This window comes from Chelon labrosus (assembly GCF_963514085.1).
Source record: "Chelon labrosus genome assembly, chromosome: 13".
NCBI lineage: Eukaryota > Metazoa > Chordata > Actinopteri > Mugiliformes > Mugilidae > Chelon > Chelon labrosus.
Genome location: NC_140346.1, coordinates 16,364,600 through 16,380,051, shown reverse-complemented (window position 1 = coordinate 16,380,051; position 15,452 = coordinate 16,364,600). Strand labels below are relative to the sequence as shown.

At 41.2% G+C, this 15,452-nt stretch overlaps 2 protein-coding genes across 4 annotated transcripts in view; both read left to right on the top strand.

Moving 5' to 3' along the window:
• Positions 1-1,070: 1,070 nt before the first annotated feature.
• tlcd5a (TLC domain containing 5a) lies at positions 1,071-3,971 on the top strand. The gene is made up of 2 exons (XM_084558430.1): positions 1,071-2,135; positions 2,699-3,971. The coding sequence occupies exons 1-2, from the start codon at positions 1,940-1,942 to the stop codon at positions 3,229-3,231; spliced, it is 729 nt and encodes a 242-aa protein (XP_084414556.1). The 5' UTR covers positions 1,071-1,939; the 3' UTR covers positions 3,232-3,971.
• Positions 3,972-6,005: 2,034 nt separating this feature from the next.
• Positions 6,006-15,452, top strand: part of arhgef12a (Rho guanine nucleotide exchange factor (GEF) 12a) — a 34,111-nt gene continuing 24,664 nt past the window's right edge. For all 3 annotated transcript variants that reach the window (XM_084558792.1, XM_084558791.1, XM_084558790.1), the window contains exon 1: positions 6,006-7,560. In XM_084558792.1, coding sequence (XP_084414918.1) covers positions 7,529-7,560 — 32 coding nt within the window. In that variant the 5' untranslated portion in view covers positions 6,006-7,528. The remainder of the gene's footprint in view (positions 7,561-15,452) is intronic.

The following is a 15,452-nucleotide window of genomic DNA, read 5'->3' as shown; positions in this document are numbered from 1 at the left end:
ATGTTGGAGTCACCTTATTAGACTGTACAAAGAAAATAAGGTAAGAGAAGGAAGAATTATAATAATAATTGATTGTGTACATGCAATAATGTGTTTAATTGATCCAAATTTGGGAGGTCAAGCAAAGATACAGCTGGAGAATTAAGAGACGATATAAACAAATTATAATATAATATAATAGGGCTTCCATTTTGTCCCCCTGCTGGTTATGAGTGTGTGCGTGTAATTTCTGCTATTGACCATATGGTGTCGCCATTACACAAAAAAAAAAGATTAGACAGCACCCCCTCCCATTGCTTTGGGAAGACATTAAGAAAGATGGACATATGCTTTTTTATCTGTTAAATATATAATAAGACTGTTATATTTTGTAACTACGGTATAGCATAGTGTAACACAACCAGGACACATTCATCGTTACACTGCTAGCTTGCTGCAACATTTGCATGTACAGCGGCTAATAAATACATAACCGGAATCCAAGGATGCTGAGGAGAGAGCTGTTGTTGCCACCGGCGCAGTTCAAATAAAGGACAACAAATAGCAGCTAGTGTGTCTGGAAACAAACCTTCCTCCAGAAATATATCTTCAGAGGACACAACAGAAACACACACACACAGGATGTAAACGGAGAGACAGCCACATGTGTACTATCAAGGTAAATTATATATTTTTTTATTGCGTTTGTGAGCGTGTTATCACCCAAGAGAACGCGTTGTTAGCCTTTTAGCTTGCTACCGGTTAGCCTGCTATCTGATCCAGCTAACTGGGCAGTTAGCCTGTTGTGACAGCATCCTCTTAACCAAGAGACAAGCTGCTGCCCTTTGAGTTTACCACCAGCATCATCTGCTGCTTCTGGGGTTACAGTATATATTATATGTTTTAGCAAGGGGAATAAAAGCAAGGGGAATAAAAACAGTACAGTTAAAACAGCTAGCTGCCGTTTTCTTTTCTGGGTTTCCATGGGAACGTAATCGTTGTGCTAGTAACGTTCGTCTCAAAACTCTGCTGTAGCTATCATCGTTTAAAAAGTAAATACAGTCTCAGCAAATGAACTGCAGGCATAACTTTTTTTTTTTTAACCTAACCCTTTTCATTTATATCATTACGCACTCACTTGCCAAAACATTGAGTAGCCTTATATTATAATAGCACTGCACTAAACCTTCAGTTCATGTTGAAACAGTGTAAGAAAGGTGCTCATTTTGGAGGATATCATTTGTAGAAATTCAATAATACTACAAGCCGTAGCATCCAAACACAGTTGAATAAACAGCTCTTTCAGCTATTTAAACAATTGCTCAATAGCATAACTTTCATGAAGCTAATATTCAGTGCAGGACTGTTTTATTAGAATACATCTCTGTACCTAATAAACTGGCAAGTGAGTTTCTCTGCAGAGATACCAAGACAACAGTTGATTTTGGACTGATTCACGAATTTATGTTTTCAAAGGGCACATGCCATTTAATGACCGCTGAAAGAGCCTTTCCCCTTCACGGGAATAGTCTGAAACCCGGCACCCACTAACCTCTCGTCCAGTTTTGAAACAAGCTTGAAGTCTCTGAGAATCATCTCGTCCTAGTCCCTTGAGGTTGGGCCCGTCCGTTTGCATGGTCTCACCTCCTTGTACAAACGTCACAGCAGAAGAAGAGACGTCCCCCTCACCCCACCAGACCCTCAGCTGGCCAACTATAGTGCTATTATAGTTCAAGCAAAGGCTAATTGTTGGTCACTTACAAAGGGTGCACAGTCCCTGGATGGTAATTCTGTCTCTTTCTACTGTAAGCGATATTACAGAGCAACATGTCCCTCCTTGCATTTTTCTCCTGCCGTGTAATGTGATTTGAAGTCGGCTTGAATGAGTATCAACGAGTTGGACTGGCTGTTTTAGTTTTATTTTATTTTTGGGTTTGTTTTGTTTTCTTCAGAAGGGAAGATGGTTGTACTTGTGGCCTGTGCGCTCCTGTGCCTCTCCTGCTGGGTGTCGTTCTACTTTATCTTGTGCAATGTTAACGGGTCAAGGAGCTACGAATGGAACTGCCGCCTTGTCACTCTGGTACATGGCATCCTGGCAGTGTGCATCACGGGATACATAGGCTATGTGGATGGACCCTGGCCCTTCACTTATCCAGGTAGGACACCTACCCTCATAAAAATAATGATGGAGCTGTCACGAGAATGCACACATGCAAAGTGGACGCTAATCTACAACCGTTACATCTCATACATATGTTGTTGTCAATTAAGTATTACTTTAAGACTGCAGTTAACTAATATTTTCAACAATAACTAAAAAACTTGGATGTTTGATTTACTTAAAAAGGCAAAAAAAATTGCTGCCCAGAAGTTGGAACAAGGTGATGTTTTAAAAAATGACTAATCTATTGTTTCTTGATTGAACAGTCATTTTCATCTGTAGATTGTTTAGCATCATGTTAAAAATGTAATGCTGTCACTTGAATCGACTGTTTGCCTCCAACTACCAACTGGAACTAAGTGTGGAAAAAAAAGCTTTCAGCTGTGAGCAAATAATTTTACCTTTGCTTTCTTTATTCTGCATTGCACAGTGTCTGTAGTCAGATTATTTACCATCATATGCTAATTTGACAGTTTGAAAGTATTTCATCACAGCATGATTGTTATCGCTTATGTTAAAAAGCAACGTTAATTAAAGTTTCTGTTTTGTGGATGCCAGGTACCAAGAACACCCCTCTGCAGATAAGTGCCATGTTGGTGAGCCTGGGCTACTTCATTTTCGATATGGCCTGGTGTGTGTATTTTCGCACAGAGGGACCCGTTATGCTAGCCCACCACACCATGAGCATCCTGGGAATCCTGCTGACCCTGTGGTTGGGGGAGTCTGGCATCGAGTCGTGCGCAGTGCTCTTTGGCAGCGAAATCACCAACCCCCTCCTGCAGGCACGCTGGTTCCTCAAACAGACGGGGCGCTACGGTACCGTGCTGGGGGACGTTGTGGACGTCCTGTTTGTGCTGCTGTTCGTGGTGATGCGTGTCTTCGTGGGAGGCACAATGCTGTACTGTGAGCTGATCTCTCCGAGACCCAGATTCTTCATCAAGTGTGGAGGAGTGGCCATGTACGCTCTATCCTGGGTCTTCATGGTGGACATTGTTCGGTTTACCATACGGAAGAGTAAAAGCTGGCACAAACAGCAGAGAGCCCACCAAGAGATTGTAGCAGTTAATGGCCATGAAGGGAAGAAGGAATGATTGGACTGTATGTCTCTAAAAGAAATCTGTTTACTTTGGACGCACTATTAAAAGTACAGAAGAAAACAACGTTCTCTTTTTTTTCTTAACCCAAGATTAAAGAGGGATTTTTAAAATAAATACCTGTTTGTAAGGTCCAATACGTGTTCATTTTAAAGAAATTCATTTTTTTTATCGCATTTTTACGTAAAAGGTGCAGTTAACAAACAACACAGATGTAGTTTGTCACCAAAAACCAAAGCACTTTCTATAAACACATGAACAGATGTTGCTTTCAGTTGCAGTGAACTGTGGCCTAGTCATATGTGGTGGTGTTGCTCCAAAGGGAGGTTAGGAAAGAAACAGTTTACACGGACTGCCTTTGCTCCCTGTGAAACATTTTTATTCATGTCAGAAAGCTAGTATTGGTTTCCTTGTAATCCTTTTCTGTTGTTGTATGTGACCAGATTTTAATGGCCTACTCAGGGAAATTAGAAAATATCAGAAGGCTAGAGTGAATTTCAGAGAAGCGCGTGTGACGCGTTTCATTTCTTTGTTTAATCAAGTTCATCGTAATTCTTCTAAGATTTTTTTCCTTTTGTCAGAAATCCAATTAGAGTCCCACAATACACTTAATTTATTTTGTTTCCTTTATGTAGAAGGATTCATGAAAAGGAACTAGTCAATTACATGGTTCGACTGTGGTGATGAATTTTTACTTTTTATGTTATTTGAAGTGTCTGATTTCACCGAATGTTTGAACATGACTCCACGAGATTAATGTTCTCGACAAAAGTTTGTCCTTTGTACAGATAGCTCCAAATTAATTGAATTTAATAGAGTGTTTGGTGAATGTTTTAGTCTCACAGAGATTTGTCAGGCAGTTACATTTGTAGTGAGCTATTATACATTGTGCCAATCAATTGTCTTGAGTTCTTCCTCCATTTGTGTTTTTGAGATGCTCTACACTCTTTGAGGCAAACATATGCTACTGTGAGGAACATAATGAGTTACCAAGCTACCAGCTTTTTATGTTCTTAATTAGTACGAGCTTTTCTTGTTTAATGTTTTAGTTCACATGTATGTGATGTGTTGCTCTCATGGACTCTGTTTACCTGGCTGCCACTGTCAAGAGTCTCTGTTTGCATTACCATTATATCCAAGAAAGTACAACATTAACTGGTGTGTGCCTTAGTTGTCTGAATGTACTTCCCAGGTTCCTGTTTGGTTTTTCCTCTTGTGCAGTACTATAAAGCGTACTGAAAAAACAATTTCAGTTTGGGGGTCTCATGATTCACCTTTGTAATCCCAGTCTAAAGTGAAATAAAAATGTGATATGTTGTTAGTTTGTTTTGTCCATCAACAACAACAACAAAAAAAACAACTAAAAGATTAGTTGTAGGCTGAAGTTACCCAAGTTGACCACACGATGGTGTTATATCAATTGTATATAAATGTTCATTGAGGAGACATGGGTAAGGTCCTCTGGTAATTCTCAAATGAAGACATGAAAAGAAAAGAAAAGCACCACTGTCAAATAGTGACAGAAACATTAAGTTGGTTGCTTTGATATATTGATTGTTTTTTTTATATTTTAAGCCTGAATTCAACAGTTTTTGTAATGTTAGAGTCATTTTATAAGTTTAATATGGTGCATGATACTTTTGCATGCATTTGTCTTCTTTTGAACACAAATAATTAAATACTACTGCAAGTCACAGCACAGTAAAGCTAATTATATGCAGAGTAGTACTAGTAAAAAAACACTATCCATGCAGTGGCTAAAACATACTCAAAGGATTACTAATGCAGTCAATGAATATTGATTGAATAAGCTCGACTCAGTATGAAGCTTGTTTTTTAAAGCTTGCATATGGTGACTCTGCAGTTTGCAGATGATTTTCCAGCAGAATACACTCAAAAGCATGGATGAAAGCCGTAGGATAGACTTGTATATCTTTGCATATTGTGTTTCACACATGCACAGGAAGTGGCAGGAGTGTTGTTTTTTATTTATTTATTTATTTTTTCAATAGGCTACTTGGCTTCCCCCCCCCCCCCAGTTTTTCTGTATGAGTGAGTTAAGAAGGGTTCATGATATTCAGGGTGTGCATTAAGGACTGGACTGTAAGTAATGAACACAATCACTGTTTTGTCACAGACCAAACATGTACAGGCAGAGAGCCATAGCAAAACACAATCACCAAGTTAATGAAACAATTCCTTGTTTGCAACTAGTATGAAATAATGCTTGTCCTTTTAATGCTTGTCAACTGTCTTAAACAAGTAACTGATTTATCTAAACTGGTACTTATAATTTTTCTGTCAATCAACTAATCAATCAACTTCTAGATATAAAATATTTTACTCTAAGACAGATCAGTGTCTAATAGTCTAATATACAAGTATACACGAGGACTTTTTAAATAAGCTTTATTGTGCCAGGTACTTTCTTGTTTAATTATATAGTCTATAAAAAGTAAACAAACTGTGTCCATCACATAGGTCCACAATGATATCTTGAAATATTTTAAAATTATTCAGTTAATGAAGACTAAAAATATGTAAATCTTTATATTAGGGTAACTTTAACCAGTGACTTTCGACGTTTCCCTCATTAAAAACAAAACAAACAACAAAAACTTAAAGAACTATTGAAGTTTTTTGGTTGATCAAGTAAACGATTTATCGACTTATCTCCAGGTCAAATGTGCATAATAACATTTTAAGTATTGTTCTTTTCATTCATCCTAACACTTAACGCTAAATAAATTATAAAATGCTAACGTGAATACTACACTACTATCCCTGGCTGCAGAAGAAACAGTAGTGGCTTTGTTGTTATTATTTTGGTGTCGTTTTACAGCAGCGGTCTCTGACATTATGCTGAAAACTAAATTTTCCCATCTCCCGGCGGAAGTGGTTAGTGGGAGCGCTATTGGTCTCCAACAGCTAGCTGGCTAGGGCGTTGCTAGCGGCAGAAAGTGGGATTTTTTTTGGTACCTCTACACAAGTTATATTCTTGTAAAAACAACGCCGTGCGTCGGGGGGAAAAAAACTGCGTTTGATGTTCGGCAAAAGTTTTACGACCCTCGACGGTTATTTTTGGTCGCTGTTTACAGAGGGAGGGCTTGTTACTTTCTGTCCCGTTAGCTGGCCACATAGCTAGCCTGCTTTCCATCCACGGGAATTCTGCTGAGAAACGACTGAATTCTGGAAACATGGAGTCAAGGAGCGTAGCGCCGTGCTAACCGACTCCGCTGGATTTTTCTTCCCTTCAAGGAGACTTTTTTTTTTGAAGGACGTAACACGGAGGCATATCGCTACCCCAGTCAACATACATGAGGTGTTGTATATATATATATTTGGGTCGAGGGCCGGCTCATTGTTGCGAACGGGAGTTTGCTTAGTTTGCACTCGAAACAAGAGCACACGAAGCAAAGTTTTTTGCTGAAAGAGCTCATCTGTTTTGTTAGCTAGTAGCTGGCGAGATTCAACGGCTGCCAGTTAGTCGCGAGAAAAGCATTTCCTAAGAAAATGCTTTTATTTTAAACTGTTATTTCAACCATTTTTTTGTTTGTTTTTGTTTTTGAATCTTATCACTGGTTAGCTTAAATTTGCTAAATTCGTACACACGGCTCGTTTAAACTCGCCATCGAGCGATTCTCATGGTCACGGGAGAGTCTTCCCCACAGCCACAGCCACAGACAGGCATTTCTGGGAGCAGGGAATACCAGATGGGACTGCAGGAATTTCCAGCATCTTCAAAGATCATTTAGGCACCGAGGCCGAGCAAGGGGTGGTGGCAGACGGACTACATCGCAGGGCCAAGGGGTGTCTGTTACATTGGAGCACGGATTGTTTACACATTTCATATCGACGGAAAACTGGGATGTGATTGCAAAAAGGAGTCATCGGAGGAGTTCGTACATGCACGACAACTTGTGCCACACGGAGAAGAGTATTTATTCTTGTTACCAAAATATTGTTTATTGCCGGGTGAGGATATCATCTGACTGTACAGCGACTACGACCGAGGCCCCGATTCATTTTTAAGGTCTGCACTGTAGATTCCTCGCTGCTGTTTCATTTTTAAGTGGGGGGGTTTGTAGTGTTTTTTTTTTCGTTTAGTGTTTTGGACGTGCCTTGCAGCAGGACATCAGTATCCCTACAGTTAATTGATTCTCTGCACCGTTCTCCAAAATCCTCTCCTACTTCGGACGAATGCCAGAGAAGGACGCTCCAGGAAATCGCCTCACCACACTCTGGAAAATGTTAATAGGATATAATTTGCTGCAAATCTAGAACCGGAAGCCCAATGAGTGACACACAGTCCAGCTTCACTGACAGGTACAGTATGCAGCCACCTCCATATTCTTGTTATTTGCACATCTCATGCACACATTGTTCCCTCAAAGTATTCAGAAGGGACATTTTGATTTGTTGATGTTCACTGATCTGAAAATACAGAAATGACAACATATCTTACACGGCTCAAGTAAAACACAGCTTTGTCTTGATGTGCTGGGTAATAACAGTGTTATACAATTACTAAGGAAGGACAGATCTTGATGGAAACTCTGCTGATCTCAGCATGGGTAATGGAGTTCTCTGCGGACCATAAAGTACTACTTAGTCGTCCAAGGACTGAGAAGGCTTGCCACTGTTTGTGTGCCAGGGAACAGTCATCTGTGATCCCTGTACACCTTTCAACATCACTATTACCCATAAGCCTTTAAAGCTAACCTTCTCCTACACCTATTAAAACAATCTCTGGATTTAGACAAAAGCTTAGCTCCGTGAGGTAAGCACCTTATATAAGGCAGCTGTCAACTCAGTGGTTCAACCAGATGCTAAATAATGTGAATACACTGAATATTAAAAGGGGATCCAGATTTCCAGATTGATTGAGGGTACACAGTACATCAGTAATCATTGGCTTGCATCGGCCCAGGAATTAATTCCTCTGTGGCTTTCTACCTGGAGAATAAAGAGGTTTCTATTCTCAATCTGATGTGCTCTGGCTGTAAAACAAGAAGAAGTTTTTGCGTTGCATCAAGCCTTCCCACCCGAGTCCCACATACCTGCAAAGAGAGCAGGCCAATACACTGGAATGTGGTCGGTAGACTCAGAATAGAGGGGAGCTTATTGCACAGGTTGGGATATGAAATATCCTCATGGCTACAGCTGGAGGCTAAAGCCCAACCCCATTTTATATGACCCCCCTCCCCCACTCAAATGATGGCAACAGTGGCTGGCACCAACTGTTATTGTGGTGCTTTTTATTGTGTGTGTGTGTGTGTGAGTGTTTTTTTTCTCCCCCACATAGTATTACCATGACAGAGTGCATGGCACTAGTGACCAAACTGGTGTAGATATTCAGATAGTTCTGGTTGCCTGGTTTAGCAAAACTATAAGAAAATTGAAGCTGCAGTTGATAAGCAAATAACATGCATGCATTCCCGATGCCATGCAGCCTTTAATCTTAGATTGTTGTTGTTGTTGTTGGTTTTCAGATGTTGTAGTTTGTTTTAGAATATCACACTATATATGTGGCCATTTGGTGAGATTTGCTCCAGCATGAAGGCTTAAGACAGTGCTATACAGATTTCCTGGGTACTCATATTTCCTTTAATCTGAAAATGTGGATAGCCATCTTTTATTTTGGTTTCTCAAATTTGGTATCCTAGTCATGATTGTTACTCTACCAGTACATCAAGATGCAGGCTAAACAAGGAAAAAAGCAAACTGTGTAACATCCTTGCATGCATCACGCTCTATCTCTGTTGCACAAACATTGGAGTTGGCCTAGAGTCAGGATTATTGTTCAGGATGCAGCAGCTTTTTGAGGATGTGCTCTGCAATAGTTCATGTTAATGACTCTATCGATTAATAGCGGCATGTGCTTCCCACTCTCTCCTTAAGTCCGTCTGTATTTCCCCCGATATGGATTTCTCTCCCTCCGTGCGAGGTGTTGTGCATTTTTGTTTTTCACTCAGTTGACTTTGGTGTTAAGTGTGCATTCAGCATCCATTGGGGTTGGGCCGCCAGCCGGTGGGTCAGTTTAGTGTGCTGTTAGCTCTTTGTCATAGAGTTCTGCTGATCTCCACGTTTTTTTTCCCACCCCCCCTCTGAGGCCCTCCCGGGAAGTGGTGCTGGTGACATCACTAATAGTAAACAATAGCCTTCAGTGGGAGCAAACTGGCCGTCCGCTGTATATTCCTCCCCATGTCTGTCAGTGTGGGTCAGGTACGTTCAGGGAGGCTGAATGGACTATGTCTTCATGATTGTGGAAAAAAAAAGCTTTAAACTGAGTCAGCAATAGTGTTGCGCTTAACAAGTTTGTCGTTAATTGATTACCTATAATTTATTCTAATATAAACGCAGTTCTTCATTTCTTCTTGTTTGGCACTTCTTCATTTTGTCATTATTCTGTCAGTTACAATGACAAAGCAAATGGTGATGTCTTCCGGTTGTTTATTTTGTCTGACCATCAGTTAAAAAACACATTCAGTTCACAATAAAATGAGACATAGAAAACAGATGTGAGATTCTGTGACTAGTAAATGTTTGGCATTGGCTGGTAACATGGCACCGGAGTTGATATTTGCCCCTCTGCAGGGAAGTTTGTTTCCTCATGATAAACGTTTTCATGAGTGATCCTGACAGCTTGGTCTTGCTCGTATGCGTCTCTTGTATCTGGCATCCCTCCCTGATAATGCAGCATGCTTCTGCTCCATCTAGTCGACGCTGATACCGAGGAAGCTGTGTCAGCTGCTCTGCACTGTGCAGTAAAACGAACATCCAGAAGTCGTTTAAAGCTCTGATCAGAAATGCAAAGGCCCCTACTCGGCACGCAATGGAGAATAGCAGTGTTTACACAGGAACATGTTTATTGCAAGTGAAGAGATGAGATTGTACCCTGTCAGGGAGAAAAACACCTCAAGGTCGAGTCAAAACTTTTAAAGGTAATTGAGCAACAAATATTTCAGCCTGCAGGATAAAAAGATAACCTGTTATATCCAGGGGGGGGCAGTTTAAAGACTGCTTCACAGTTTTATGTCCCTTTAAGGAAGCAAAAACCGTTGGTGAGCAAGCGATTACTCCATGGTACTGTCATTATGATGATGTAATTATGTAATAGCTGAAGATAAATTACAAACATAAGTCACAGGCTAATCAAACAGGTTACTTAACTGTCACATTCAGAAGGCAACGTGTCTGAAAACAAATGTGCCCCAGAGCAAATCATTTTTTACCGTATTATGCCATGTAGCGATAGCGTGGTCTGAAAATTGCAAATCAGCAGGAAACACAAATGTCCTACATCGTAATTTTGGCCTAAATGCGTACAATTTTAGAAATACCAGAAATCCTGAGTGGTTTTAACCATGTTTTGGTATTTACTCAACACGAGTGTCTGCTTAACTTGCATACCCATCACGGAGTAACTGAATTACAACAATAATAAAAATAAATAAATAAATAAAGGTGTTTGTTGTTGGTAGCATTGTGCAAGATTAGTATATATTTATTTATTTAAAGAACGTATCATCTGCTTTCACTACGACCACCCACAGACGCATGCTGGGAAGTCAAACTGATCTGTAACACTGGTACTCTGACGGCTTTTCCATAATCACTACTGCAACAGCTGTCCTGTATCTTGTCTTATGTGAGATCTGTGTTTTAATGGCCCTGGCTAATGAATCCGTGCTGTTTTCACTTTATGTCACACTGGAGTTATTCTGCGGTTGCAGCTAAAGTTGACAGCAATGCATTTAAGAGGAGATAGATTTTGTCGACTTCACGTTCTCTGTTCCTTAAACTTGTTGTGGCGTTGAGGTTTTCTTAAGGTTAGGGGAAAGTTGGGCTTCTGGTTTATTTAGTTTTCTATTCAAAGATATTAACTACCAAAATTCTACACCACATGACCGGCTCGATTCTTAGTTTTGTTTATTTATAGAATGTAAATGAGGACCTTTGGAAGATTGCTCGCACCTGGATGTCACTTTGGCAGGCACACACCAACTCCCACCATACTCTGCTCGTTCTTGCCAGATCGCATTTCACTCTTTTCACGCACTTTCAATCACATGCATCTTTTATTCCGTTCTTTGCGCCAGTCAGCCCCTTTCTCCCATCCTCAATAGCTTACTTTGTTAGAGTCCTAGATGATTTTTGGATTTTTAACTATTTTCTTCTTGACTTGTCTTAATCAAATTAACCTTGACTAAAAAGAAAGGAATAGAAATAGTAATGGAGAAGGCATAGAGGGAAGAAAGAGGCGATGCCCCAGGGACAGTGATGTTGGAGGGTGGGTGGAGTCTGGGCATTAGCTTGGGCTCTGAGTGCTGGGGGAGTTGGGGTCTCTCGCCCAGCTCTGTGATGTTGATGCTTGTGGACACCCTCTACAGTCTTCCCCTGCTAGCCAAAAGAGCTTCAGGGCCCAAACATTACTTTCACTCCACAAAAGACAGGATCACAACAATAGAGGAAAAAGGGGACACGGGGAGAGAGCGGTCTTGCCCAAGTGTCATGTCCATGTACGGCTTTTATGGCTTTTAACTAGGCTACTGCCTTCGAGATAAGTGTGCCACTTAAGAGGCAATAATATCCTGCCGACTGTACAGTGGCACAGTAGATATTACGATGATTGAATTTATTGCTGTTAACTTTATTACTGTGTTGATTCTGTAAATATATCAGTGATATTTGTTTTGTTTTGCCCACACGAACAAATTATTTCTCTGATCACACCATTACTCCTCAGTGGGAAGTAAGCGTGATGGTATGGTGACTCTGAGCTATGCTTGGAGGATGATGATGTAGACATTTGAACACATGTTCTTGTAGTAGGAAGTACACGGCTGCTCAGTTGTTGTCTGAAACAGCAGGAAATAGATGATTGACATTAAAAAGCAGCATCTCTGCTCAAGTGGATACAACTTCTGTGTGCCGTGTTGAGAATCCCATTCCCTGGGACGCTTTAACTGAATGTTGTCTCCTCTGTGAGAAGCTGTATTGTGAAGAGAGACCAGCGACCTGCTGCTGCTGCTGCTGCTGCTGCTGCTGCTGCAGCTGCACTGTGATTAAATTTACACTGTCTGTTTCTGCTGATTCAGACACACTAACACACGCCAACTCTGTCTATATAAGAACGGGTGTCAGAACACAGGTTTTATCGCCTACCTGCATTTATATTAAGTGGATGACTGGAAGGATAGGAAGAGAGAGTTATCGCCCCCATTTCATAAGAATCTTATATGCGTTTAATCTTTCAGGCCGATGAATGTCCTTTAGCATGGTGGCGTATTATATTAGGAATATTAGTTCTTACTGTCATCTGGCTAAAAAGTGTGGATAGAGCCATAGATGGTACATTTTAGGGCCTTAACAAACCAAGACGACGGTTGACTGTTCGCTGGTGCCTGTGAGCGTCTGTGGCCCTAGTTTTAGTTGCGATTTAGGGCACTAATGACACGAGTACTTTTTTTTACCTTTCAGCCAATTCAGCATGTTGAGTCTGTAAGAGAGCTCTGTCTTGGCTAACCAGTGCACAAGAAGAGAAGCAGATGTGACAATACTAAACTAAGCGGACAAGTTCCAAGGGCACACAGACGGCTCTTTTTCCTTTTTCCTTTTTCATCTTCATCTCATCTGAACATTCAAATACACACAATACACTTTCAAAAAGATATGATCATGCAGAATTAAAGCGCAGACTGACTGATCAGCACAATTCGGGAGATGTCTGCTCTGTACGACTGTTTGTAGCTCTTCCTAGCTTCCTAGCCTCCTAGCTAAAAGTAGTTCTTCCAAATGCCGACTACAGACTATTGCCACCTGCTGGTACAAAGGGTTATTCCCGCGCACGTAGGTGCAGAAAGTTACGTGTCAGACATTTGACGACGATAGTTGTTGATTTGTGGCTTTACTACAGGTTTCATCAGTATCCATGCAGTGTCATGCTGTAGGTCTTCCTCCAACTTATTTATGCATCTTTGTGAATATTTCAGGTCAGGATATACTGTAAAATCAGACACTCTTTCAGAAAACAACCTTAAACAAAATACTCAGTTCAAAGACGTTGCTCATTAATTAGACAAAGTTCTGAGGTTTATGTGGCAAGGGCTCATGACTAGCAGCAACGTGGACAGTGTAGCACCACCTTCTTTTTTCTTTTCCCAGTGCTCGAGGACAGCAGACAGCATAGCGTGAAGAAATGTCTATCCCCCGGCCCTCATGTCAGGAATCCTGATGAGGTTTATTGGGGCAGAAAGGGCACGGTTTTCCCCCTGAGGCTGTAGCTTGAGCTGCAAAGCTATTGGTCTTGTCTGTCAAACACACACACACACTACAACTCCCTCCCTCCCTCTCTCTGTCTCCTACTCTTACTTAATCCTGTCTTCTTTGAAATCCATATTTCAGTGAACATAGTGCTACACGGTTGCGTTATTAAGGTCTCATATTGAGACGGACATCCTTGTGTTTGACATTGGGCTTGAGTGTCAAACAGTAGGGCTGTTTTAAAAAAAGGACTGCATGGGTGTAGACGGCTTCTCTCTCGGTGGCAGGGAGTGGAAAGGAGTGACGTCATGGTGTGTTTTTGTGTGCGCCCACATTGTGTGACTCAGGTATATAGATTAGATAACAAGCCGTGTGTTTGTATTCTCTCCCTTTGGCTGGCTGCAGGCATGAATCAGACTTTTCAAGGGGCTGTATCATTACACCATTGAGACAGAATCGCAGACCTTTTTTAAAGAGGTGGCATGAATGGTTGGCTGGTTAAAAAGCAGACATTGCCAGCACCATAAGACACTTGGCAGGCCAGTGGGATGACTCAGCGGGACCAAATGCAGCTGAGGACATTGTGCCGTCACCACAGACTTAACCTCGAGCTCTGCCAAGTTTTCCAGTATAATCTAACATCTGAGGATGCGTTGCAGAGTGTGATGTTGTATTTCATCTACTGGAATGGACACGCCTCTGTCTGATCTTTGCAGCCCTGGAGGGCAACTCCCGAAACCCTCCAATCGTCTCGTTGTTTCAGGCGGGCCCCACCCATCCCAGCCCCAGCAACACCTGTGCTGTGAGCTGTATTGCTGTTCTCCTGGTAGGGGACTCCGTATTACTTCAACCTCCCTTAGTACAAGTTACAACAGCTGCATTGTATCACAGCGAAAAGGCAGGGTCAAACCTGGCTCATTAAGCCTGCTGTGATTCTTAACTTGGGTATGTCAGATGCATCACGCAACCTCTTAACCTCTTGATCAGTTACCTGCTATTGTGTTAATAACTTGCCTAAATCTGCTCAGGGTTATGATTCTAAACAGAACTGAGAGTACCCTTCAGTGCTTCCTCTGAGTTTTGCTCATGTTGGTGTAGTTCCTTAAACACTGTTTTCCTTCCTCTTCAGTTTGGAAGACCCCTTTACAGAAATGGCCGTGTGTCAAAGTCCTGCTCCCTCAGGGCTGTTCGTCCCTCCCTCCTTTTGCCTCCTTTTCTCTCTCTCTCTCTCTCCATGATCTGGTCTGGTCTCAGCGTCTCTTGCTGCCACTGTTGCTGCAGTTGGCCCAGCTTTGCCACAGTTTTCCATCAAAACACCAAACCTCAATGGAGCATTCAAGCCCGGGCCCGCTCCAGCGCTGCCCCTCCCTCTCATCCCACCCTGTTCTGACTCTGCCTTCTTTCTCCCTGTCTCCCTTCCTGCACATTTAATGGCCTCATCCAGGAAGAGGTCCTAGCTCAGACTTTTATGGCTAGGTCTGAAGAATTGAATGAGCTGAGGAACTGATTATTAAATGTTCTCTGTGGGTTTTCAGAGAAAAAGGTTTTATTTTAGCATGTTGGTTTTAGAGTTTGTCCTAGATCTACATATCATCTGTAGTTTGCTTTTTTTTAAAATAAAAGCCCACACATGAAATACATTTGTAGTCATAGTTACTCTAGTAGAAAGATTGAATAGCCCCAAATCTATCAGTGTATTTACCTAGCTGGACTCAAACTATTATTTAGGCCTGTAGATGGCATTTAATATAGTAACAGTATTTTTTATAACTCCTTTACACAGCCACTACACAGTATTATCACTTCTGATAGCATTACTTTCAAAAAATCTGTTAATGATTCTCCTAATTAATTGTGTAAAACATTAAATATAAGAAAACAAATTAGTTGCAGCTTTTTTGCAGTTGTGATTGGTATATGGCTCTAATAACAGAGTACATGGCATATTATTT